Raw genomic sequence first — 19,373 nt, forward strand, 5'->3', positions numbered from 1 at the left:
CTCTCTCTCTGTATATTGGGTAACGCTCTCGCTCTCTCGCTCTACATTGGGTAACGCTCTCTCGCTCTCTCTCTGTACGTTGGGTATCTCTCTCTCTCTCTCTCCTCTCTCTCTCTCTACATTGGGTAATGCGCTCTCTCTCTCTCTCTCTGTACATTGGGTATCGCTCTCTCTCTCTCTCTCGCTCTCTCTCTCTCTCTCTGTACATTGGGTAACGCGCTCTCTCTCGCTCTCTCTCGCTCTCTCTCGCTCTCTCTCTCTCTGTACATTGGGTAATGCTCTCTCTCTCTCTCTCTCTCTCTCTGTACATTGGGTAACTCTCTCTCTCTCTCTACATTGGATAACGCTCTCTCTCTCTCTCTCTCTCTCTCTCTCTGCGTTGGATAACACTCTCTCGCTCTCTCTTTCTCTCTGTACATTGGGTAACTCTCTCTCTCTTTGTTCGTTGGATAATGCTCTCTCTCTCTCTCTCGCTCTCTCTCTCTCTGTACATTGGGTAACGCGCTCTCTCTCTCTCTCTCTCTCTCACTCTCTTGCTCTCTCTCTCTCTCTCTCTCTGTACATTGGGTAACGCTATCTCTCTCTCTCTCTCTCTGTACATTGGGTAACGCGCTCTCTCTCTCTCTCTCTCTCTCTCTCTCTCTCTCTCTCTCTACATTGGGTAACGCTCTCTCTCCCTCTCTCTCTCTCTCTCTCGCTCTGTACATTGGCTAACGCTCTCTCTCTCTCTCTCTCTCTCTCTCTCTCTCTCTCTGTACATTGGGTAACGCGCTCTCTCTCGCTCGCTCGCTCTCTCTCTCTCTCTCTGTACATTGGGTAACGCTATCTCTCTCTCTCTCTCTCTGTACATTGGGTAACGCGCTCTCTCTCTCTCTCTCTCTCTCTCTTCTCTCTCTCTCTACATTGGGTAACGCTCTCTCTCTCGCTCTCTCTCTCTGTACATTGGGTAACGTTCCCTCTCTCTCTCTGTACATTGGGTAACGCTCTCGCGCTCTCTCTCTCTCTGTAATTGGATAACGCTCTCTCTCTCTCTCTACATTGGGTAACTCTCTCTCTCTCTCTCTCTCTCTCTCTCGCGCTCTCTCTCTCTCTGTACATTGGATAACGCTCTCTCTCTCTCTCTACATTGGGTAACTCTCTCTTTCTCTCTCTCTCTCGCTTTCTCTTTCTCTCTCTCTGTACATTGGGTATCTCTCTCTCTCTCGCTCTCTCTCTCTGTACATTGGGTAACGCGCTCTCTCTCTCTCTCTCTCTCTCTCTCTACATTGGGTAATGCTCTCTCTCGCTCTCTCTCTCTCTCTCTCTGTACATTGGGTAACGCTCTCTCTCTCTCGCTCGCTCTCTCTCTCTGTACATTGGGTAACGCTCTCTCTCTCTCTCTCTCTCTCTCTCTCTGTACATTGGGTAACGCTCTCTCTTTCTCTCTCTCTCTCTGTACATTGGGTAACGCTCTCTCGCTCTCTCTCTCTCTCTGTACATTGGGTAACGCTCTCTCTCTGTACATTGGGTAACGCTCTCTCGCTCTCTCTCTCTCTGTACATTGGGTAACGCTCTCTCTCTCCTCTCTCTCTCTCTCTACATTGGGTAATGCGCTCTCTCTCTCTCTCTCTCACTCTCACTACATTGGGTAATGCTCTCTCTCTCTCTCTCTCTCTCTCTCTCTCTCTCTCTCTCTCTCTCTCTCTGTACATTGGGTAACTCTCTCTCTCTGTACATTGGGTAACTCTCTCTCTCTCTGTTCGTTGGATAATGCTCTCTCTCTCTCTCTCTCTCTCTCTCTCTGTACATTGGGTAACTCTCTCTCTCTGTTCGTTGGATAATGCTCTCTCTCTCTCTCTCTCTCTCTGTACATTGGGTAATGCGCACTCTCTCTCTCTCTCTCTCTCTCTCTCTTGCTCTCTCTCTCTCTGTACATTGGGTAACGCTCTCGCTCTCTCGCGCTCTCTCTCTCTCTGTACATTGGGTAACGCTATCTCTCTCTCTCTCTCTCTCTCTCTGTACATTGGGTAACGCTCTCTCTCTCTCTCTCTCTCTCTCTCTCTCTCTCTCTCTCTGTACATTGGGTAACGCTCTCTCTCTCTCTCTCTCTCTCTCTCTCTCTCTCTCTCTCTCTCTCTGTACATTGGGTAACGCTCTCTATCTCTCTCTCTCTGTACATTGGGTAACGCTCTCTCTCTCTCTCTCTGTGCATTGGGTAATGCTCTCTCTCTCTCTCTCTCTCTGTACTTTGGGTAACGCTCTCTCTCTCTCTCTCTCTCTATACATTGGGTCTCTCGCTCTCTCTCTCTCTCTCTAGCTCTCTCTCTCGCTCTCTCGCTCTCTCTTTCGCTCTCTCTCTCTACATTGGGTAGCTCTCTCTCGCACTCTCTCGCTCTCTCTCTACATTGGGTAATGCTCTCTCTCTCTCTCTGTACATTGGGTAACGCGCTCTCTCTCTCTCTCTCTACATTTGGTAATGCGCTCTCTCTCTCTCTCTATCTCTGTACATTGGGTAACGCTCTCTCTCTCTCTCTCTCTCTCTCTCTCTCTCTCTCTCTCTCTCTCTCTCTCTCTGTACATTGGGTAATGCTCTCTTTCTCTCTCTCTCTCTCTGTACATTGTGTAACGCTCTCTCTCTCTCTCTGTACATTTGGTAACTCTCTCTCTCTCTCTCTCGCTCTCTCTCTCTCTGTACATTGGGTAATGCTCTCTCTCTCTCTCTTTCTCTTTCTCTGTATATTGGGTAACGCTCTCTCTCTCTCTCTCTCTCTCTCTCTCTCTCTTTCTCTTTCTCTGTATATTGGGTAACGCCCTCTCTCTCTCTCTTTCTCTATGTTTGTGTCTGGAACAGCCCTGTGTGTTGTATGTGCCACTGACCTTTGCTCTATATTACATCTGGCAGGAAGCATTGACACCGTTCCTGCCCCAGAGGCCAGCCCAAGGCTATCGCTATTGTGTTTGTAAACGCTTGCTGTGTAAGCTCAAGTGCAATCTGCTGGGTGAGCGTTGGGGCTGGCCAGCTGCTGTCTGCACCTCTCTATTACGGCAGTGATGTAATACAGCCTTTAGCATAGTAAAACGTCAAGGTGCTTCACAGGAGCAATTAGCAAACAGAATTTGGCACCGAGCCACATTAGGAGTTATCAGGACAGGTGGCCAAAAGCTGGGTCAAAGAGGTCATTTCAAGGAGGAGAGAGAGGTAGAGTGGGAACTCCAGAGCTCGGGGCCCAGGCAGCCGAAGGCTCGACTGCCAGTGGTTGAGCGATGGAAATCGGGGATACTCAATGGGCTGGAATTGGAGAAGTGCAGAGATCTGTAAAGAAAGAAGCACTTACATTTATATAGAACCTTTCACAACCACTGGATGTCCCAAAGTGCTTTACTCCGGGGTGAACTCCCCCGCTCTTCTTCAAAATAGTGCCAAGGGATCTTTTACGTCCACCTGAGAGGGCAGACGGGGCCTCGGTTTAACGTCTCATCCGAAAGACGACCCCTCTGACATTGCGGCGCTCCCTCAATACTGTCCCTCCGACAGTGCGTCGTTCCCTCAGTACTGTCCCTCCGACAGTGCGTCGTTCCCTCAGTCCTGCCCCTCTGACATTGCGGCGCTCCCTCAGTACTGTCCCTCCGACATTGCGGCGCTCCCTCAGTACTGCTCCTCCGACATTGCGGCGCTCCCTCAGTATTACTCCTCCGACAGTGCAGGACTTCCTCAGCACTGCACTGGAGTATCAGCCTAGGTTTTTGTGCTCAAGTTTCTGGAATGGGACTCGAACCCACAATCTTCTGATTCAGCTGTGAGGGTGCTGCCCACTGAGCCACAGTTGACGCAGCTTGGAGGGTTGTATGACTGGAGGAGGTTACAGAGATAGGGAGGGGCGAGGCCATGGAGAGATTTGAACACCAGGATGAGAATTTTAAAATTGAGGCTTTGCCGTTCCGTGAGCCAAGGCTTTAGGGGCTGAATGGGCCTCCTGTTCCCATGTAACAGGTTCGAGGGGCTGAATGGGCCTCCTCCTGTTCCTGTCTCTCTCTCTCTCTCTCTGTACATTCGGTAACGTTCTCTCTCTCTCTCTCTGTACATTGGGTAAAGCTCTCTCTCTCTCTCTCTCTCTCTCTCTCTCTCTCTGTACATTGGGTAACTCTCTTTTTCTCTCTCTCTCTCTCTCTCTCTCTCTGTACATTGGGTAACTCTCTCTCGCTCTCTCGCTCTCGCTCTCTCTACATTGCATAACGCTCTCTCTCTCTCTCTGTACATTGGGTAACGCTCTCTTCCTCTCTCTCTCTCTCTCTCTCTCTCTCTCTCTCTCTCTCTCTCTCTCTCTGTACATTGGGTAACTCTCTCTCTCTGTACGTTGGGTAACGCGCTCTCTCTCTCTCTCTCTACATTTGGTAATGCGCTCTCTCTCTCTCTCTCTATCTCTGTACATTGGGTAACTCTCTCTCTCTCTCTCTCTCTCTCTCTCTCTCTCTCTGTACATTAGGTAATGCTCTCTTTCTCTCTCTCTCTCTCTCTGTACATTGTGTAACGCTCTCTCTCTCTCTCTCTGTACATTTGGTAACTCTCTCTCTCTCTCTCTCTCTCTCGCTCTCTCTCTCTCTGTACATTGGGTAATGCTCTCTCTCTCTCTCTTTCTCTTTCTCTGTATATTGGGTAACGCTCTCTCTCTCTCTCTCTTTCTCTTTCTCTTTCTCTTTCTCTGTATATTGGGTAACGCGCTCTCTCTCTCTCTCTCTCTATGTTTGTGTCTGGAACAGCCCTGTGTGTTGTATGTGCCACTGACCTTTGCTCTATATTACATCTGGCAGGAAGCATTGACACCGTTCCTGCCCCAGAGGCCAGCCCAAGGCTATCGCTATTGTGTTTGTAAACGCTTGCTGTGTAAGCTCAAGTGCAATCTGCTGGGTGAGCGTTGGGGCTGGCCAGCTGCTGTCTGCACCTCTCTATTACGGCAGTGATGTAATACAGCCTTTAGCATAGTAAAACGTCAAGGTGCTTCACAGGAGCAATTAGCAAACAGAATTTGGCACCGAGCCACATTAGGAGTTATCAGGACAGGTGGCCAAAAGCTGGGTCAAAGAGGTCATTTCAAGGAGGAGAGAGAGGTAGAGTGGGAACTCCAGAGCTCGGGGCCCAGGCAGCCGAAGGCTCGACTGCCAGTGGTTGAGCGATGGAAATCGGGGATACTCAATGGGCTGGAATTGGAGAAGTGCAGAGATCTGTAAAGAAAGAAGCACTTACATTTATATAGAACCTTTCACAACCACTGGATGTCCCAAAGTGCTTTACTCTGGGGTGAACTCCCCCGCTCTTCTTCAAAATAGTGCCAAGGGATCTTTTACGTCCACCTGAGAGGGCAGACAGGGCCTCGGTTTAACGTCTCATCCGAAAGACGACCCCTCCGACAGTGTGTCGTTCTCTCAGTACTGTCGATCCGACAGTGCGTCGTTCCCTCAGTACTGCTCCTCCGACAGTGCGGCGCTCCCTCAGTACTGTCCCTCCGACAGTGCGGCGCTCCCTCAGTACTGTCCCTCCGACAGTGCGTCGTTCCCTCAGTACTGCCCCTCTGACAGTGCGTCGTTCCCTCAGTACTGCTCCTCTGACAGTGCGGCGCTCCCTCAGTCCTGCCCCTCTGACATTGCGGCGCTCCCTCAGTACTGTCCCTCTGACAGTGCGGCGCTCCCTCAGTACTGTCCCTCCGACAGTGCGTCGTTCCCTCAGTCCTGCCCCTCTGACATTGCGGCGCTCCCTCAGTACTGTCCCTCCGACAGTGTGTCGTTCCCTCAGTCCTGCCCCTCCGACAGTGCGTCGTTCCCTCAGTACTGTCCCTCCGACAGTGCGTCGTTCCCTCAGTCCTGCCCCTCTGACATTGCGGCGCTCCCTCAGTACTGCTCCTCCGACATTGCGGCGCTCCCTCAGTATTACTCCTCCGACAGTGCGGCACTCCCTCAGTATTACTCCTCCGACAGTGCAGGACTTCCTCAGCACTGCACTGGAGTATCAGCCTAGGTTTTTGTGCTCAAGTTTCTGGAATGGGACTCGAACCCACAATCTTCTGATTCAGCTGTGAGGGTGCTGCCCACTGAGCCACAGTTGACGCAGCTTGGAGGGTTGTATGACTGGAGGAGGTTACAGAGATAGGGAGGGGCGAGGCCATGGAGAGATTTGAACACCAGGATGAGAATTTTAAAATTGAGGCTTTGCCGTTCCGTGAGCCAAGGCTTTAGGGGCTGAATGGGCCTCCTGTTCCCATGTAACAGGTTCGAGGGGCTGAATGGGCCTCCTCCTGTTCCTGTCTCTCTCTCTCTCTCTCTGTACATTCGGTAACGTTCTCTCTCTCTCTCTCTCTCTCTCTCTCTCTGTACATTGGGTAAAGCTCTCTCTCTCTCTCTCTCTGTACATTGGGTAAAGCTCTCTCTCTCTCTCTCTCTCTCTCTCTCTCTCTCTCTCTGTACATTGGGTAACGCTCTCTTCCTCTCTCTCTCTCTCTCTCTCTGTACATTGGGTAACTCTCTCTCTCTGTACGTTGGATAACACTCTCTCTCTCTCTCTCTCTCTCTCTGTACATTGGGTAACTCTCTCTCGCTCTCTGTACATTGCATAACGCACTCTCTCTCTCTCTCTGTACATTGGGTAATGCTCTCTCTCTCTCTCTCTGTACATTGGGTAATGCTCTCTCTCTCTCGCTCTCTCTCTCTCTATGTACATTGGGTAACGCTCTCTGTCTCTCTCTCTCTCTCTCTCGCTCTCTCTGTACATTGGGTAACTCTCTCTCTCTCTCTCTCTGTCCATTGGGTAATGCTCTCTCTCTCTCGCTCTCTCTCTCTACATTGGGTAACGCTCTCTCTCTCTGTACATTGGGTAATGCTCTCTTTCTCTCTCTCTCTCTCTCTCTCTCTCTCTCTCTGTACGTTGGGTAACGCTCTCTCTCTCTCTCTCTCTCTCTCTCTCTGTACATTGGGTAACTCTCTCTCGCTCTCGCTCTCTGTACATTGCATAACACTCTCTCTCTCTCTCTCTGTACATTGGGTAACGCTCTCTCTCTCTCTCTCTCTCTGTACATTGGGTAACGCTCTCAGTCTCTCTCTCTCTCTCGCTCTCTCTGTACATTGGGTAACTCTCTCTCTCTCTATCTCTGTACATTGGGTAATGCTCTCTCTCTCTCTCTCTCTCTCTCTACATTGGGTAATGCTCTCTCTCTCTCGCTCTCTCTACATTGGGTAATGCTCTCTCTCTCTCTCTCTCTCTCTCTGTCCATTGGGTAATGCTCTCTCTCTCTCTCTCTCTCTCTGTCCATTGGGTAACGCTCTCTCTCTCTCTCTCGCTCTCTCTCTGTACATTGGGTAACGCGCTTTCTCTCTCTCTCTCTCTCTCTCTACATTGGGTAACGCTCTCTCTCTCTGTACGTTGGGTAACGCTCTCTCTCTCTCTTTCTCTCTCTCTCTCTCTCTGTACATTGGGTAACGCTCTCTCTCTCTCTCTCTCTCTCTCTCTGTACATTGGGAACGCTCTCTCTCTCTCTCTCTCTCTCTCTCTCTCTCTCTCTCTCGCTCTCTCTCTCTATCTCTGTACATTGGGTAACACTCTCTCTCTCTCTCTCTGTCTCTGTACATTGGGTAATGCTCTCTCTCTCTCTTTCTCTGTACATTGGGTAACGCGCTCTCTCTCTCTCTCTCTTTCTCTATCTCTGTATATTGGGTAACGCTCTCTCTCGCTCTCTCTCTCTTTCTCTTTCTCTTTCTCTTTCTCTGTATATTGGGTAACGCGCTCTCTCTCTCTCTCTCTCTATGTTTGTGTCTGGAACAGCCCTGTGTGTTGTATGTGCCACTGACCTTTGCTCTATATTACATCTGGCAGGAAGCATTGACACCGTTCCTGCCCCAGAGGCCAGCCCAAGGCTATCGCTATTGTGTTTGTAAACGCTTGCTGTGTAAGCTCAAGTGCAATCTGCTGGGTGAGCGTTGGGGCTGGCCAGCTGCTGTCTGCACCTCTCTATTACGGCAGTGATGTAATACAGCCTTTAGCATAGTAAAACGTCAAGGTGCTTCACAGGAGCAATTAGCAAACAGAATTTGGCACCGAGCCACATTAGGAGTTATCAGGACAGGTGGCCAAAAGCTGGGTCAAAGAGGTCATTTCAAGGAGGAGAGAGAGGTAGAGTGGGTACTCCAGAGCTCGGGGCCCAGGCAGCCGAAGGCTCGACTGCCAGTGGTTGAGCGATGGAAATCGGGGATACTCAATGGGCTGGAATTGGAGAAGTGCAGAGATCTGTAAAGAAAGAAGCACTTACATTTATATAGAACCTTTCACAACCACTGGATGTCCCAAAGTGCTTTACTCTGGGGTGAACTCCCCCGCTCTTCTTCAAAATAGTGCCAAGGGATCTTTTACGTCCACCTGAGAGGGCAGACGGGGCCTCGGTTTAACGTCTCATCCGAAAGACGACCCCTCCGACAGTGCGTCGTTCCCTCAGTACTGTCCCTCCGACAGTGCGTCGTTCCCTCAGTACTGTCCCTCCGACAGTGCGTCGTTCCCTCAGTATTGCCCCTCTGACATTGCGGCGCTCCCTCAGTACTGCCCCTCCGACATTGCGTCGTTCCCTCAGTACTGTCCCTCCGACAGTGCGTCGTTCCCTCAGTACTGCCCCTCTGTCATTGCGGCATGTTGGCCTTCATAGCGAGGGGATTTGAGTACAGGGGCAGGGAGGTGTTGCTACAGTTGTACAGGGCCTTGGTGAGGCCACACCTGGAGTATTGTGTACAGTTTTGGTCTCCTAACCTGAGGAAGGACATTCTTGCTATTGAGGGAGTGCAGCGAAGGTTCACCAGACTGATTCCCGGGATGGTGGGACTGACCTATCAAGAAAGACTGGATCAACTGGGCTTGTATTCACTGGAGTTCAGAAGAATGAGAGGGGACCTCATAGAAACGTTTAAAATTCTGATGGGGTTAGACAGGTTAGATGCAGGAAGAATGTTCCCAATGTTGGGGAAGTCCAGAACCAGGGGACACAGTCTAAGGATAAGGGGTAAGACATTTAGGACCGAGATGAAGAGGAATTTCTTCACCCAGAGAGTGGTGAACCTGTGGAATTCTCTACCACAGAAAGTTGTTGAGGCCAGTTCACTGAATATATTCAAAAAGGAGTTAGATGAAGTCCTTACTACTAGGGGAATCAAGGGGTATGGTGAGAAAGCAGGAATGGGGTACTGAAGTTGCATGTTCAGCCATGAACTCATTGAATGGCGGTGCAGGCTAGAAGGGCCGAATGGCCTACTCCTGCACCTTTTCTCTATGTTTCTAATGGGCCTCCTCCTGTTCCTGTGTAACAGGCTCGAGGGGCTGAATGGGCCTCCTCCTGTTCCTGTGTAACAGGCTCGAGGAGCTGAATGGGCCTCCTCCTGTTCCTGTGTAACAGGCTCGAGGAGCTGAATGGGCCTCCTCCTGTTCCTGTGTAACAGACTCGAGGGACTGAATGGCCTCCTCCTGTTCCTGTGTAACAGGCTCGAGGGGCTGAATGGCCTCCTCCTGTTCCTGTGTAACAGGCTCGAGGGGCTGAATGGGCCTCCTCCTGTTCCTGTGTAACAGACTCGAGGGACTGAATGGCCTCCTCCTGTTCCTGTGTAACAGGCTCGAGGGGCTGAATGGCCTCCTCCTGTTCCTGTGTAACAGGCTCGAGGGGCTGAATGGGCCTCCTCCTGTTCCTGTGTAACAGGCTCGAGGGGCTGAATGGCCTCCTCCTGTTCCTGTGTAACAGGCTCGAGGGGCTGAATGGCCTCCTCCTGTTCCTGTGTAACAGGCTCGAGGAGCTGAATGGCCAGACCTCCCTCCCCGGGACGCCGCAGTTATAAACTCCGTGCCTTTCTTTTCCCTCCAGCCTCGGCCGGGCCCTCCCAATCCATGGACGTGCGGACCATGTTCCTGCTCCTGCACTCGGTCACCGAGGACAACATCCGTTTCTTCCGGCTGCACCCGTCGGAGATGGGCCGGCGCTTCGTCTCGGCCTTCTCCCAGATCCAGGAGCACGGGCGTGGGCTGCAGGCGGTGGTGCACAGCTTCACCGGGGTCTTCGCCATCTTCGACTTCGACGAGCGCACGCCCGCCAACGGCTACCGCAGCCTGATCAAGGTGGTGCGCTCCTGCATCCTGCACATCATCCACAAGGCCCGCTACGTGTCGGCCAACCGCCGTAGCATCTTCTTCCGCACCAACCACAACTGCATGGAGATCGAGGCCTACTGCTCGGCCCTGTGCCAGCTCCGCGCCCTGGTCTACTTCGCCCAGAAGCTGCTGACTGCCAACAAGCACGGCGACCTCTTCTTCGGCGAGGAGAAGGGCCTCTCCGAGGATTTCCTGCACGAGTCCAACTCCATGCACAAGGGCTGCTTCTACGGTCGCTGCCTGGGCTTCCAGGTCAGTGCCTTACACCCTCGGCCTCGCTCTCGCCCTAACTCGCCCTCGTCCTAACCCGCTCTCGCCCTAACTCGCCCTCGTCCTAACCCTCCACCCAGCCCAGCCCACCCTCGCCGACAGCTCGCCGCCACGGCCTGACCAAACTCCACCCGCCTTCAGCTCAGCTCCATTGCTTCAGCCAGCCCACCCTCTCCTATCCCCGTAACCTCCATGGCCTCCTCCAGTCCCTACATCCCTCCCTATCTCTGTAACCTCCTCCAGTCCCTACACCCCTTCCCATCCCTGTCACCTCCTCCAGCCCTACACCCCTCCTGATCTCTGTAACCTCCTCCAGTCCCTACACCCCTCCCTATCTCTGTAACCTCCTCCAGCCCCTACACCCCTCCCTATCTCTGTAACCTCCTCCAGCCCCTACACCCCTCCCTATCTCTGTAACCTCCTCCAGCCCCTACACCCCTCCCTATCTCTGTAACCTCCTCCAGCCCCTACACCCCTCCCTATCTCTGTAACCTCCTCCAGCCCTACACCCCTCCCTATCTCTGTAACCTCCTCCAGTCCCTACACCCCTTCCCATCCCTGTCACCTCCTCCAGCCCTACACCCCTCCTGATCTCTGTAACCTCCTCCAGTCCCTACACCCCTCCCTATCTCTGTAACCTCCTCCAGCCCCTACACCCCTCCCTATCTCTGTAACCTCCTCCAGCCCCTACACCCCTCCCTATCTCTGTAACCTCCTCCAGCCCCTACACCCCTCCCTATCTCTGTAACCTCCTCCAGCCCCTACACCCCTCCCTATCTCTGTAACCTCCTCCAGCCCTACACCCCTCCCTATCTCTGTAACCTCCTCCAGCCCCTACACCCCTTCCCATCCCTGTCACCTCCTCCAGCCCTACACCCCTCCCTATCTCTGTAACCTCCTCCAGTCCCTGCACCCCTCCCTATCTCTGTAACCTCCTCCAGCCCCTACACCTCTCCCTATCTCTGTAACCTCCTCCAGCCCCTACACCCCTCCCTATCGCTAACCTCCTCCAGCCCCTACTCCCCTCCCTATCTCTCTAACCTCCTCCAGCCCTACACCTCTCCCTATCTCTGTAACCTCCTCCAGCCCTGTAACCTCCTCCAGCCATATATCCCTCCCCATCCCTCTTAACCTCCTCCAGTCCCTACACCCCTCCTGATCTCTGTAACCTCCTCCAGTCCCTACACCCCTCCCTATCTCTGTAACCTCCTCCAGTCCCTGCACCCATCCCTATCTCTGTAACCTCCTCCAGCCCCTACACCTCTCCCTATCCCTGTAACCTCTGTGCAGTGGAGGGGTGTAGGAGGTTATCTCCAACCTAATTCAGCCCCACAACCTTCTCTACCTATAACCTTCCCCAGCCCTACACCCCTTCCCTATCTGTAATCTTCTCTAGCCCTACACCCCTCCCCAATCGGTAACCTCCTCCAGTCCTACACGTCTCCCCAATCTGTAACCTCCACCAGCCCCTACACCCCTCCTCTCTGTAACCTCCTCCGGCCCCTACACCCCTCCCTCTCTCTGTAACCTCCTCTGGCCCTACACCCCTCCTCCAGCCCTACACCCCTCCTTACACATGCAATGTCTTCAGCCCTACAATCCTCCAAGATTCCTGCGTCCTAAGATGCTTCACAGGAAAAAAAATTCTAGCAATCCTCGATTCTCATCGCTCCACCATTGGCGGCCGTGTCTTCAGCTGCCTGGGCCCCAAGCTCTGGAATTCTCTCCCTGAACCTCTCCGCCTCTCTATCTTTCTTTCCTCTTTTACGAAACTCCTTAAAACCTAATTCTTTGACCTGTCCTAATATTTCTTCATGTGGCTCAGTGTCAAATTTTTCCTTGATTACGCTCCTAAGAATCCCTCCATGGTTTCTAAATTGTCAGAGTGCTTGACCGACATCCAGTACTGGATGAGCAGAACTTTTCTCCAATTAAGTATTGGGAAGAGCAAAGTCATTGTCTTTGGTATAAAAACAGAGGATGCTGGAAATCTCAACGGGTCAGGCAGCATCTGTGGAGAGAGAAACCGAGTTAACGTTTCAAAATCGACGGCCCTTCGCCTGAACTGGAGAGTATTCGAAAAGAGCACATTCGGGGGGAGTGAAAGGGAGCCAAAGATGGCCAGAGGTTATGCTCTGAAATTGTTGAACTCGATGTTGAGTGCAGAAAGCTTGTAATGTGCCTAAACGAAAGATGAGGTGCTGTTCCTCGAGCTTGCGTTGAGCTTCATTGGAACAGTGCAGGAGTCAAAGGACGGAGATATCCGAGCGGGAGTGGATTGGAGAATTAAAGTGACAGGCGACCGGAAGCTCGGGGTCACACTTACGAACTGCACGGAGGTGTTCAGCAAAGCGGTCACCCAATCTATGCTTGGTCTCCCCAATGTAGAGGAGACCACCCCGTGAGCAGCGAATACAGTATACCAAATTGCAACAAGTACAGGTAAATCGCTGTTTCACCTGGAACACCATTGTCTTTGGTCCCTGCCACAAGCTGCGTTCCCTAGCCTCTGAATCCATCCCTCTCCCTAGCATCTGTCTGAGGCTGAACCAGACTGTTTGCAACCTAGGTGTCATATTTGACCCTGAAATGAACTTCCGACCACATATCTGCAGCATAACTAAAACCACCTATTTCCACCTCCGTCATATCGCCCGTCTCCGCTCATCTGCTGCTGAAACCCTCATCCCTGCCTTTGTTCCCTCCAGACTTGACTATTCTGACTCACTTCTGGCTGGCCTCCCATATTCTACCCGACGTAAACTAGAGTTGATCCAAAACTTGGCTGCCCGTGTCCTAACTCGCACCAAGTCCCACTCACCCATCACCCCCTGGCTCCCGGTAAGCAACGCCTCGATTTCAAGATTCTCATCCTTGTTTATAAATCCCTCCATGACCCTCTCCCCTCCCTATCTCTGTAATCTCCAGCCCCACAACCCCCCAAGATATCTGCACTCCTCTAATTCTGCCCTCCTGACCATCCCTGATTATAATCGCTCCACCATCGGTGGCCGTGCCTTCAGCTGGCTGGGCCCCAAGCTCTGGAACTCCCTCCCTAAACCTCTCCGCCTCTCTATCTTTCTTTCCTCCTTTAAATGCTCCTTAAAACCTACCTCTTTGGCCAAGCTTTTGGTCAGCTGCCCTAATTTCTTCTTGTGTGGCTCGGTGTCACATTTATCTGTTTTGTGTTATAACACTCCTGTGAAGCACCTTGGGACGTTTTACTACGTTAAAGGTGCTTATATAAATGCAAGTGGTTGTTGTTGTGAAGTGCCTCGGGACGTTTTAAGTCCATTTCTCAGAGGGTTGTAGGGCTGCAGGAGCTTACAGAGATAGGGAGGGGGCGAGGCAACGGAGTGCTCTTCCAGCAGTGTCCATGGGACCTGCCCCTTGCACCTGAACAGGCAGAGCCTGGGGTATGGGTGCCTCTGGCAATAAAGCACTCTCTCAGCACTCAGACTGGAATGGTGGCCTGGATTATAGGCTCAAGTCCCGGAATGGGATCAGACACTGACTTGGAACTTCCCACCGAGCGAAGCTGACAGCTGCATTGCTGTAAGTCGGGGGATTTTCACACAGGGTTCTCAGCCGAGTGCCGAAGTAAAGCCTTTTATATGATGCAAGTAAGCTCATGAAAATCTGCTGTGCTGGATCTTTCTAAATCACTGGTTAGGCCCCAACAGGAGTTGGTCACCACACCTCCGGAAAAATGTAAAGACCTTGGAAAAGAGTACAGAGGAGGTTTACCAGCATGTTACCAGGGATGAGGGACTGCAGTTACGAGGAGAGTTTGGAAAAGTTAAGACTGTTTTTGGAATGGAGAAGGTTAGGAAAAAAAAAAAGATCTTGCATTTATATAGCGCCTTTCACAACCACTGGTGTCTCAAAGCGCATTACAGCCAATGAAGTACTTTTGGGGTGTAGTTACTGTGGTGATGTGGGAAACGCAGCAGCCAATTTGTGCACAGCAAGCTCCCACCGACAGCAATGTGACAATGACCAGATGATCTGTTTTTGTTAATGTTGATTGAGGGATAAATATTGGCCCCGGGACATCGGGGCTAACTCTTCTGCTCTTCTTCCAAATAGTGCCATGGGATCTTTTATGCCCACCTGAGAGAGCAGACGGGGCCTCAGTTTAACATCTGATCCATAAGACTGCCCCTCAATCAGTGCGGCGCTCCCTCAGTACTGCACTGGAGTGTCGACAGTGTCGACCTAGGTTTATGTGCACAGGCCCCTGGAGTGGGATTTGAACACACTCCAGCTTCTGACTCCGAGGCTAGTGTGCTGCCCACTGAGCCACGGCTGACACTAAGAGGTGACCTAACACAGGAATTCAAGATGAGGAGAGGTTTTGAGAGAGTAGATGGAGAGGAACTATTCCCTTGAGCGAGAGGGTCAATAACCAGAGGTCATGGATTCAGAACCTTTGGCGAAAGATGTAGAAGGGCGATGAGGGGAACTGCTTTCACTCGGAGAGTTGACGGGATGAGGAAAGCTCGACCTGAAAAGGCGGCCGGAACTGAATCCACAACTAATTATATCTGTACACCAAAATTCTAAAAGGACAAAGGGTGTTAAAAAAACAAGCCTGAAGGCTTTGTGTCTTAATGCAAGGAGTATCCGTAATAAGGTGGATGAATTAACTGTGCAAATAGATGTTAACAAATATGATGTGATTGGGATTACGGAGACGTGGCTGCAGGATGATCAGGGCTGGGAACTCAACATCCAGGGGTATTCAACATTCAGGAAGGATAGAATAAAAGGAAAAGGAGGTGGGGTAGCATTGCTGATTAAAGAGGAGATTAATACAATAGTTAGGAATGACATTAGCTTGAATGATGTGGAATCTATATGGGTAGAGCTGCAGAACACCAAAGGGCAAAAAACATTAGTAGGAGTTGTGTACAGACCTCCAAACAGTAGTAGTGATAGTGGGGAGGGCATCAAACAGGAAATTAGGGGTGCATGCAATAAGGGTGCAGCAGTTATAATGGGTGACTTTAATATGCACATAGATTGGGCTAACCAAAGTGGAAGCAATACGGTGGAGGAGGATTTCCTGGAGTGCATAAGGGATGGTTTTCTAGACCAATATGTCGAGGAACCAACTAGGGGAGAGGCCATCTTAGACTGCGTATTGTGTAATGAGAGAGGATTAATTAGCAATCTCGTTGTGCGAGGCCCCTTGGGGAAGAGTGACCATAATATGGTGGAATTCTGCATTAGGATGGAGAATGAAACAGTTAATTCAGAGACCATGGTACAGAACTTAAAGAAGGGTAACTTTGAAGGTATGAGACGTGAATTAGCTAGGATTGATTGGCGAATGAAACTTGAGGGGTTGACTGTGCATGGGCAATGGCAGACATTTGGAGACCGCATGGATGAACTACAACAATTGTACATTCCTGTCTGGCATTAAAAATAAAAAAGAGAAGGTGGCTCAACTGTGGCTATCAAGGGAAATCAGGGATAGTATTAAAGCCAAGGAAGTGGCATACAAATTGGCCAGAAATAGCAGCGAACCCGGAGACTGGGAGAAATTTAGAACTCAGCAGAGGAGGACAAAGGGTTTGATTAGGGCAAGGAAAATGGAGTACGAGAAGAAGCTTGCAGGGAACATTAAGACGGATTGCAAAAGTTTCTATAGATATGTAAAGAGAAAAAGGTTAGTAAAGACAAATGTCGGTTCCCTGTAGTCAGAATCAGGGGAAGTCATAACGGGGAACAAAGAAATGGCGGACCAATTGAACAAGTACTTTGGTTCGGTATTTGCTAAGGAGGACACACTAACAACATTCCGGATATAAGAAGGGTCAGAGGGTCCAGTAAGGAGGAGGAACTGAGGGAAATCCTTATTAGTCGGGAAATTGTGTTGGGGCAATTGATGGGATTGAAGGCCGATAAATCTCCAGGGCCTGATGGACTGCATCCTAGAGTACTTAAGGAGGTGGCCTTGGAAATAGCGATGCATTGACAGTCATTTTCCAACATTCCATTGACTCTGGATCAGTTCCTATTGAGTGGAGGGCAGCCAATGTAACCCCACTTTTTAAAAAAAGGAGGGAAGAGAGAAAACAGGGAATTATAGACCGGTCAGCCTGACATCGGTAGTGGGTAAGATGATGGAATCAATTATTAAGGATGTCATAGCAGCACATTTGGAAAGAGGTGACATGATAGGTCCAAGTCAGCATGGATTTGTGAAAGGGAAATCATGCTTGACAAATCTTCTGTAATTTTTTGACGATGTTTCCAGTAGAGTGGACAAGGGAGAACCATTTGATGTGGTATATTTGGACTTTCAGAAGGCTTTCGACAAGGTTCCACACAAGAGATTAATGTGCAAAGTTGAAGCACATGGGATTGGGGGTAGTGTGCTGACATGGATTGAGAAATGGTTGTCAGACAGGAAGCAAAGAGTAGGAGTAAATGGGTACTTTTCAGAATGGCAGGCGGTGACTAGTGGGGTACCGCAAGGTTCTGTGCTGGGGCCCCAGCTGTTTACACTGTATATTAATGATTTAGATGAGGGGATTAAATGTAGTATCTCCAAATTTGCGGATGACACTAAGTTAGGTGGCAGTGTGAGCTGCGAGGAGGATGCTATGAGGCTGCAGAGCGACTTGGATAGGTTAGGTGAGTGGGCAAATGCATGGCAGATGAAGTATAATGTGGATAAATGTGAGGTTGTCCACTTTGGTGGTAAAAACAGAGAGACAGACTATTATCTGAATGGTGACAGATTAGGAAAAGGGGAGGTGCAACGAGACCTGGGTGTCATGGTACATCAGTCATTGAAGGTTGGCATGCAGGTACAGGAGGCGGTTAAGAAGGCAAATGGCATGTTGGCCTTCATAGCGAGGGGATTTGAGTACAGGGGCAGGGAGGTGTTGCTACAGTTGTACAGGACCTTGGTGAGGCCACACCTGGAGTATTGTGTACAGTTTTGGTCTCCTAACCTGAGGAAGGACATTCTTGCTATTGAGGGAGTGCAGCGAAGGTTCACCAGACTGATTCCCGGGATGGTGGGACTGACCTATCAAGAAAGACTGAATCAACTGGGCTTGTATTCACTGGAGTTCAGAAGAATGAGAGGGGACCTTTAGAAACGTTTAAAATTCTGATGGGTTTAGACAGGTTAGATGCAGGATGAATGTTCCCAATGTTGGGGAAGTCCAGAACCAGGGGTCACAGTCTAAGGATAAGGGGTAAGCCATTTAGGACCGAGATGAGGAGAAACTTCTTCACCCAGAGAGTGGTGAACCTGTGGAATTCTCTACCACAGAAAGTTGTTGAGGCCAATTCACTAAATATATTCAAAAAGGAGTTAGATGTAGTCCTTACTACTGGGGGGATCAAGGGGTATGGCGTGAAAGCAGGAATGGGATACTGAAGTTGCATGTTCAGCCATGAACTCATTGAATGGCGGTGCAGGCTAGAAGGGCCGAATGGCCTACTCCTGCACCTATTTTCTATGTTTCTATATATTCTTTGGCGAGCTTTTAAAACATTCAGTGGTGTCGGAGTCGTTACTCACAGATGTGGAAAGCTTGCTATGATGCTTGATCAATGTATTGTCCAGTGGCTCTCGATACATTTTGGGAAATGCTACAATTGGTGCTTCACACAAGATAGACACTTCTGCAAGTCGTTGTCTGCAATGATTTCTGTGATAGACCAGAAGTCAAAACCCAACAGTTGAGACAATATCTATATCTAAGATCCTCGATCAGCTGTGAGAGAATTATGCAAATTTCATTCTTGGCAGTGTAACAACAACTTGTATTTATATAGCGCCTTTAACATAGTAAAATGTCCCGAGGCGCTTCACAGGAGTATTATAAGACAAAATCCGGAGGTCGGAAGCGGAGAGGAGAGGAAGGACATGGCACGGAGGAGCGGAGAGGTCCCAGTCCAGAGGTGGAGCAGCGTGGACAAGACCAAGGGAAGGCGCAGCACGGGCCAATAGCGAGGCTCACATTGCGGACTATGAACTCCACGTAGAGAGAGGTCCTGTGGGAAGGAGGACGGAAGGAGGACAGTCGGAGTATGTTTCAGTGTGTGTGTATGTATTGGCACATGCAGCAGAGCAGGTCTCCAGTTGTCCTGGTTAACCCTCGCCACTGGACCAAGACCTGGCTCCGTCAAGCCGTGTGGTGGCTGGTGTGCAACGGCCACCCCACGTTAAAAAATCCACCCATAGACATCGTCACCCTTCAACATGTAGTTCATCAATCACCTGAGATCTCATTTTTAGTGTGGAAGCAAGTTATCCTCGACCCCGAGGGACTGCCTATGATGATGATAAAAGGGAGTTGGACAGGTACCGGAGACTGAGGAACTGACAGGGTTACGGACAACAAGCAGGGTGGTGGGACTGAGCACCAGTGCTCTTTCACAGAGCCGGCACAGGCCTGACTGGCCAAATGGCCTCCTGTGCTGTACCTTTCTGTGAATATTACAGAATTGGGGAGTTGGGGAAAGGTGACCATTGGGTTGCAGTCGGGGTGGGGGTCCAGTGGGGGGATCCCACCGCCGTGCTGGAGGGGGTCCTTCAGGCCAGAGGTGCAGTTGGTTGGATCAGACTGTGCTGCTCCATCCCATTGACCAGCTGCTGGAGCCTAGCGCTATACGAACATGCTGTCTCTCCTGCTCTCCCCGCTCTGCCCTGCTCGCTGGCATCTGAATCATAGAATCATCGATTAGTACAGCACTGAAGGAGGTCTGTCGGCCCATCGAGTCTGTGCCGGCTCTTTCGAAGAGCAATCCAGTTAGTCCCACTCCCCCGCTCTTTCCCCATATCTCTCCAATTTGTTCTCCTTCAAGTAGTTATCCAATTCCCTTTTGAAGGACACTGTAAAGTATTTGTTCATGGGTTCTTTGCTTAAGCGACACATAGCAACACATTTGCTATTCAGAACTAGTTGGTTTACTGGCAAAAGGTTTAACA

The 19,373-nt window shown here is 50.6% G+C and overlaps 1 protein-coding gene across 1 annotated transcript in view; it reads left to right on the forward strand.

The window, feature by feature from the left end:
• Window positions 1-19,373, forward strand: part of lipeb (lipase, hormone-sensitive b) — a 170,495-nt gene that overhangs the window by 44,213 nt on the left and 106,909 nt on the right. The window contains exon 2 of the mRNA XM_070869259.1: window positions 9,858-10,393. Within this exon, the coding sequence (XP_070725360.1) occupies window positions 9,858-10,393 (536 nt within the window). The remainder of the gene's footprint in view (window positions 1-9,857; window positions 10,394-19,373) is intronic.

This window comes from Pristiophorus japonicus, chromosome X (genome assembly GCF_044704955.1).
Source record: "Pristiophorus japonicus isolate sPriJap1 chromosome X, sPriJap1.hap1, whole genome shotgun sequence".
NCBI lineage: Eukaryota > Metazoa > Chordata > Chondrichthyes > Pristiophoridae > Pristiophorus > Pristiophorus japonicus.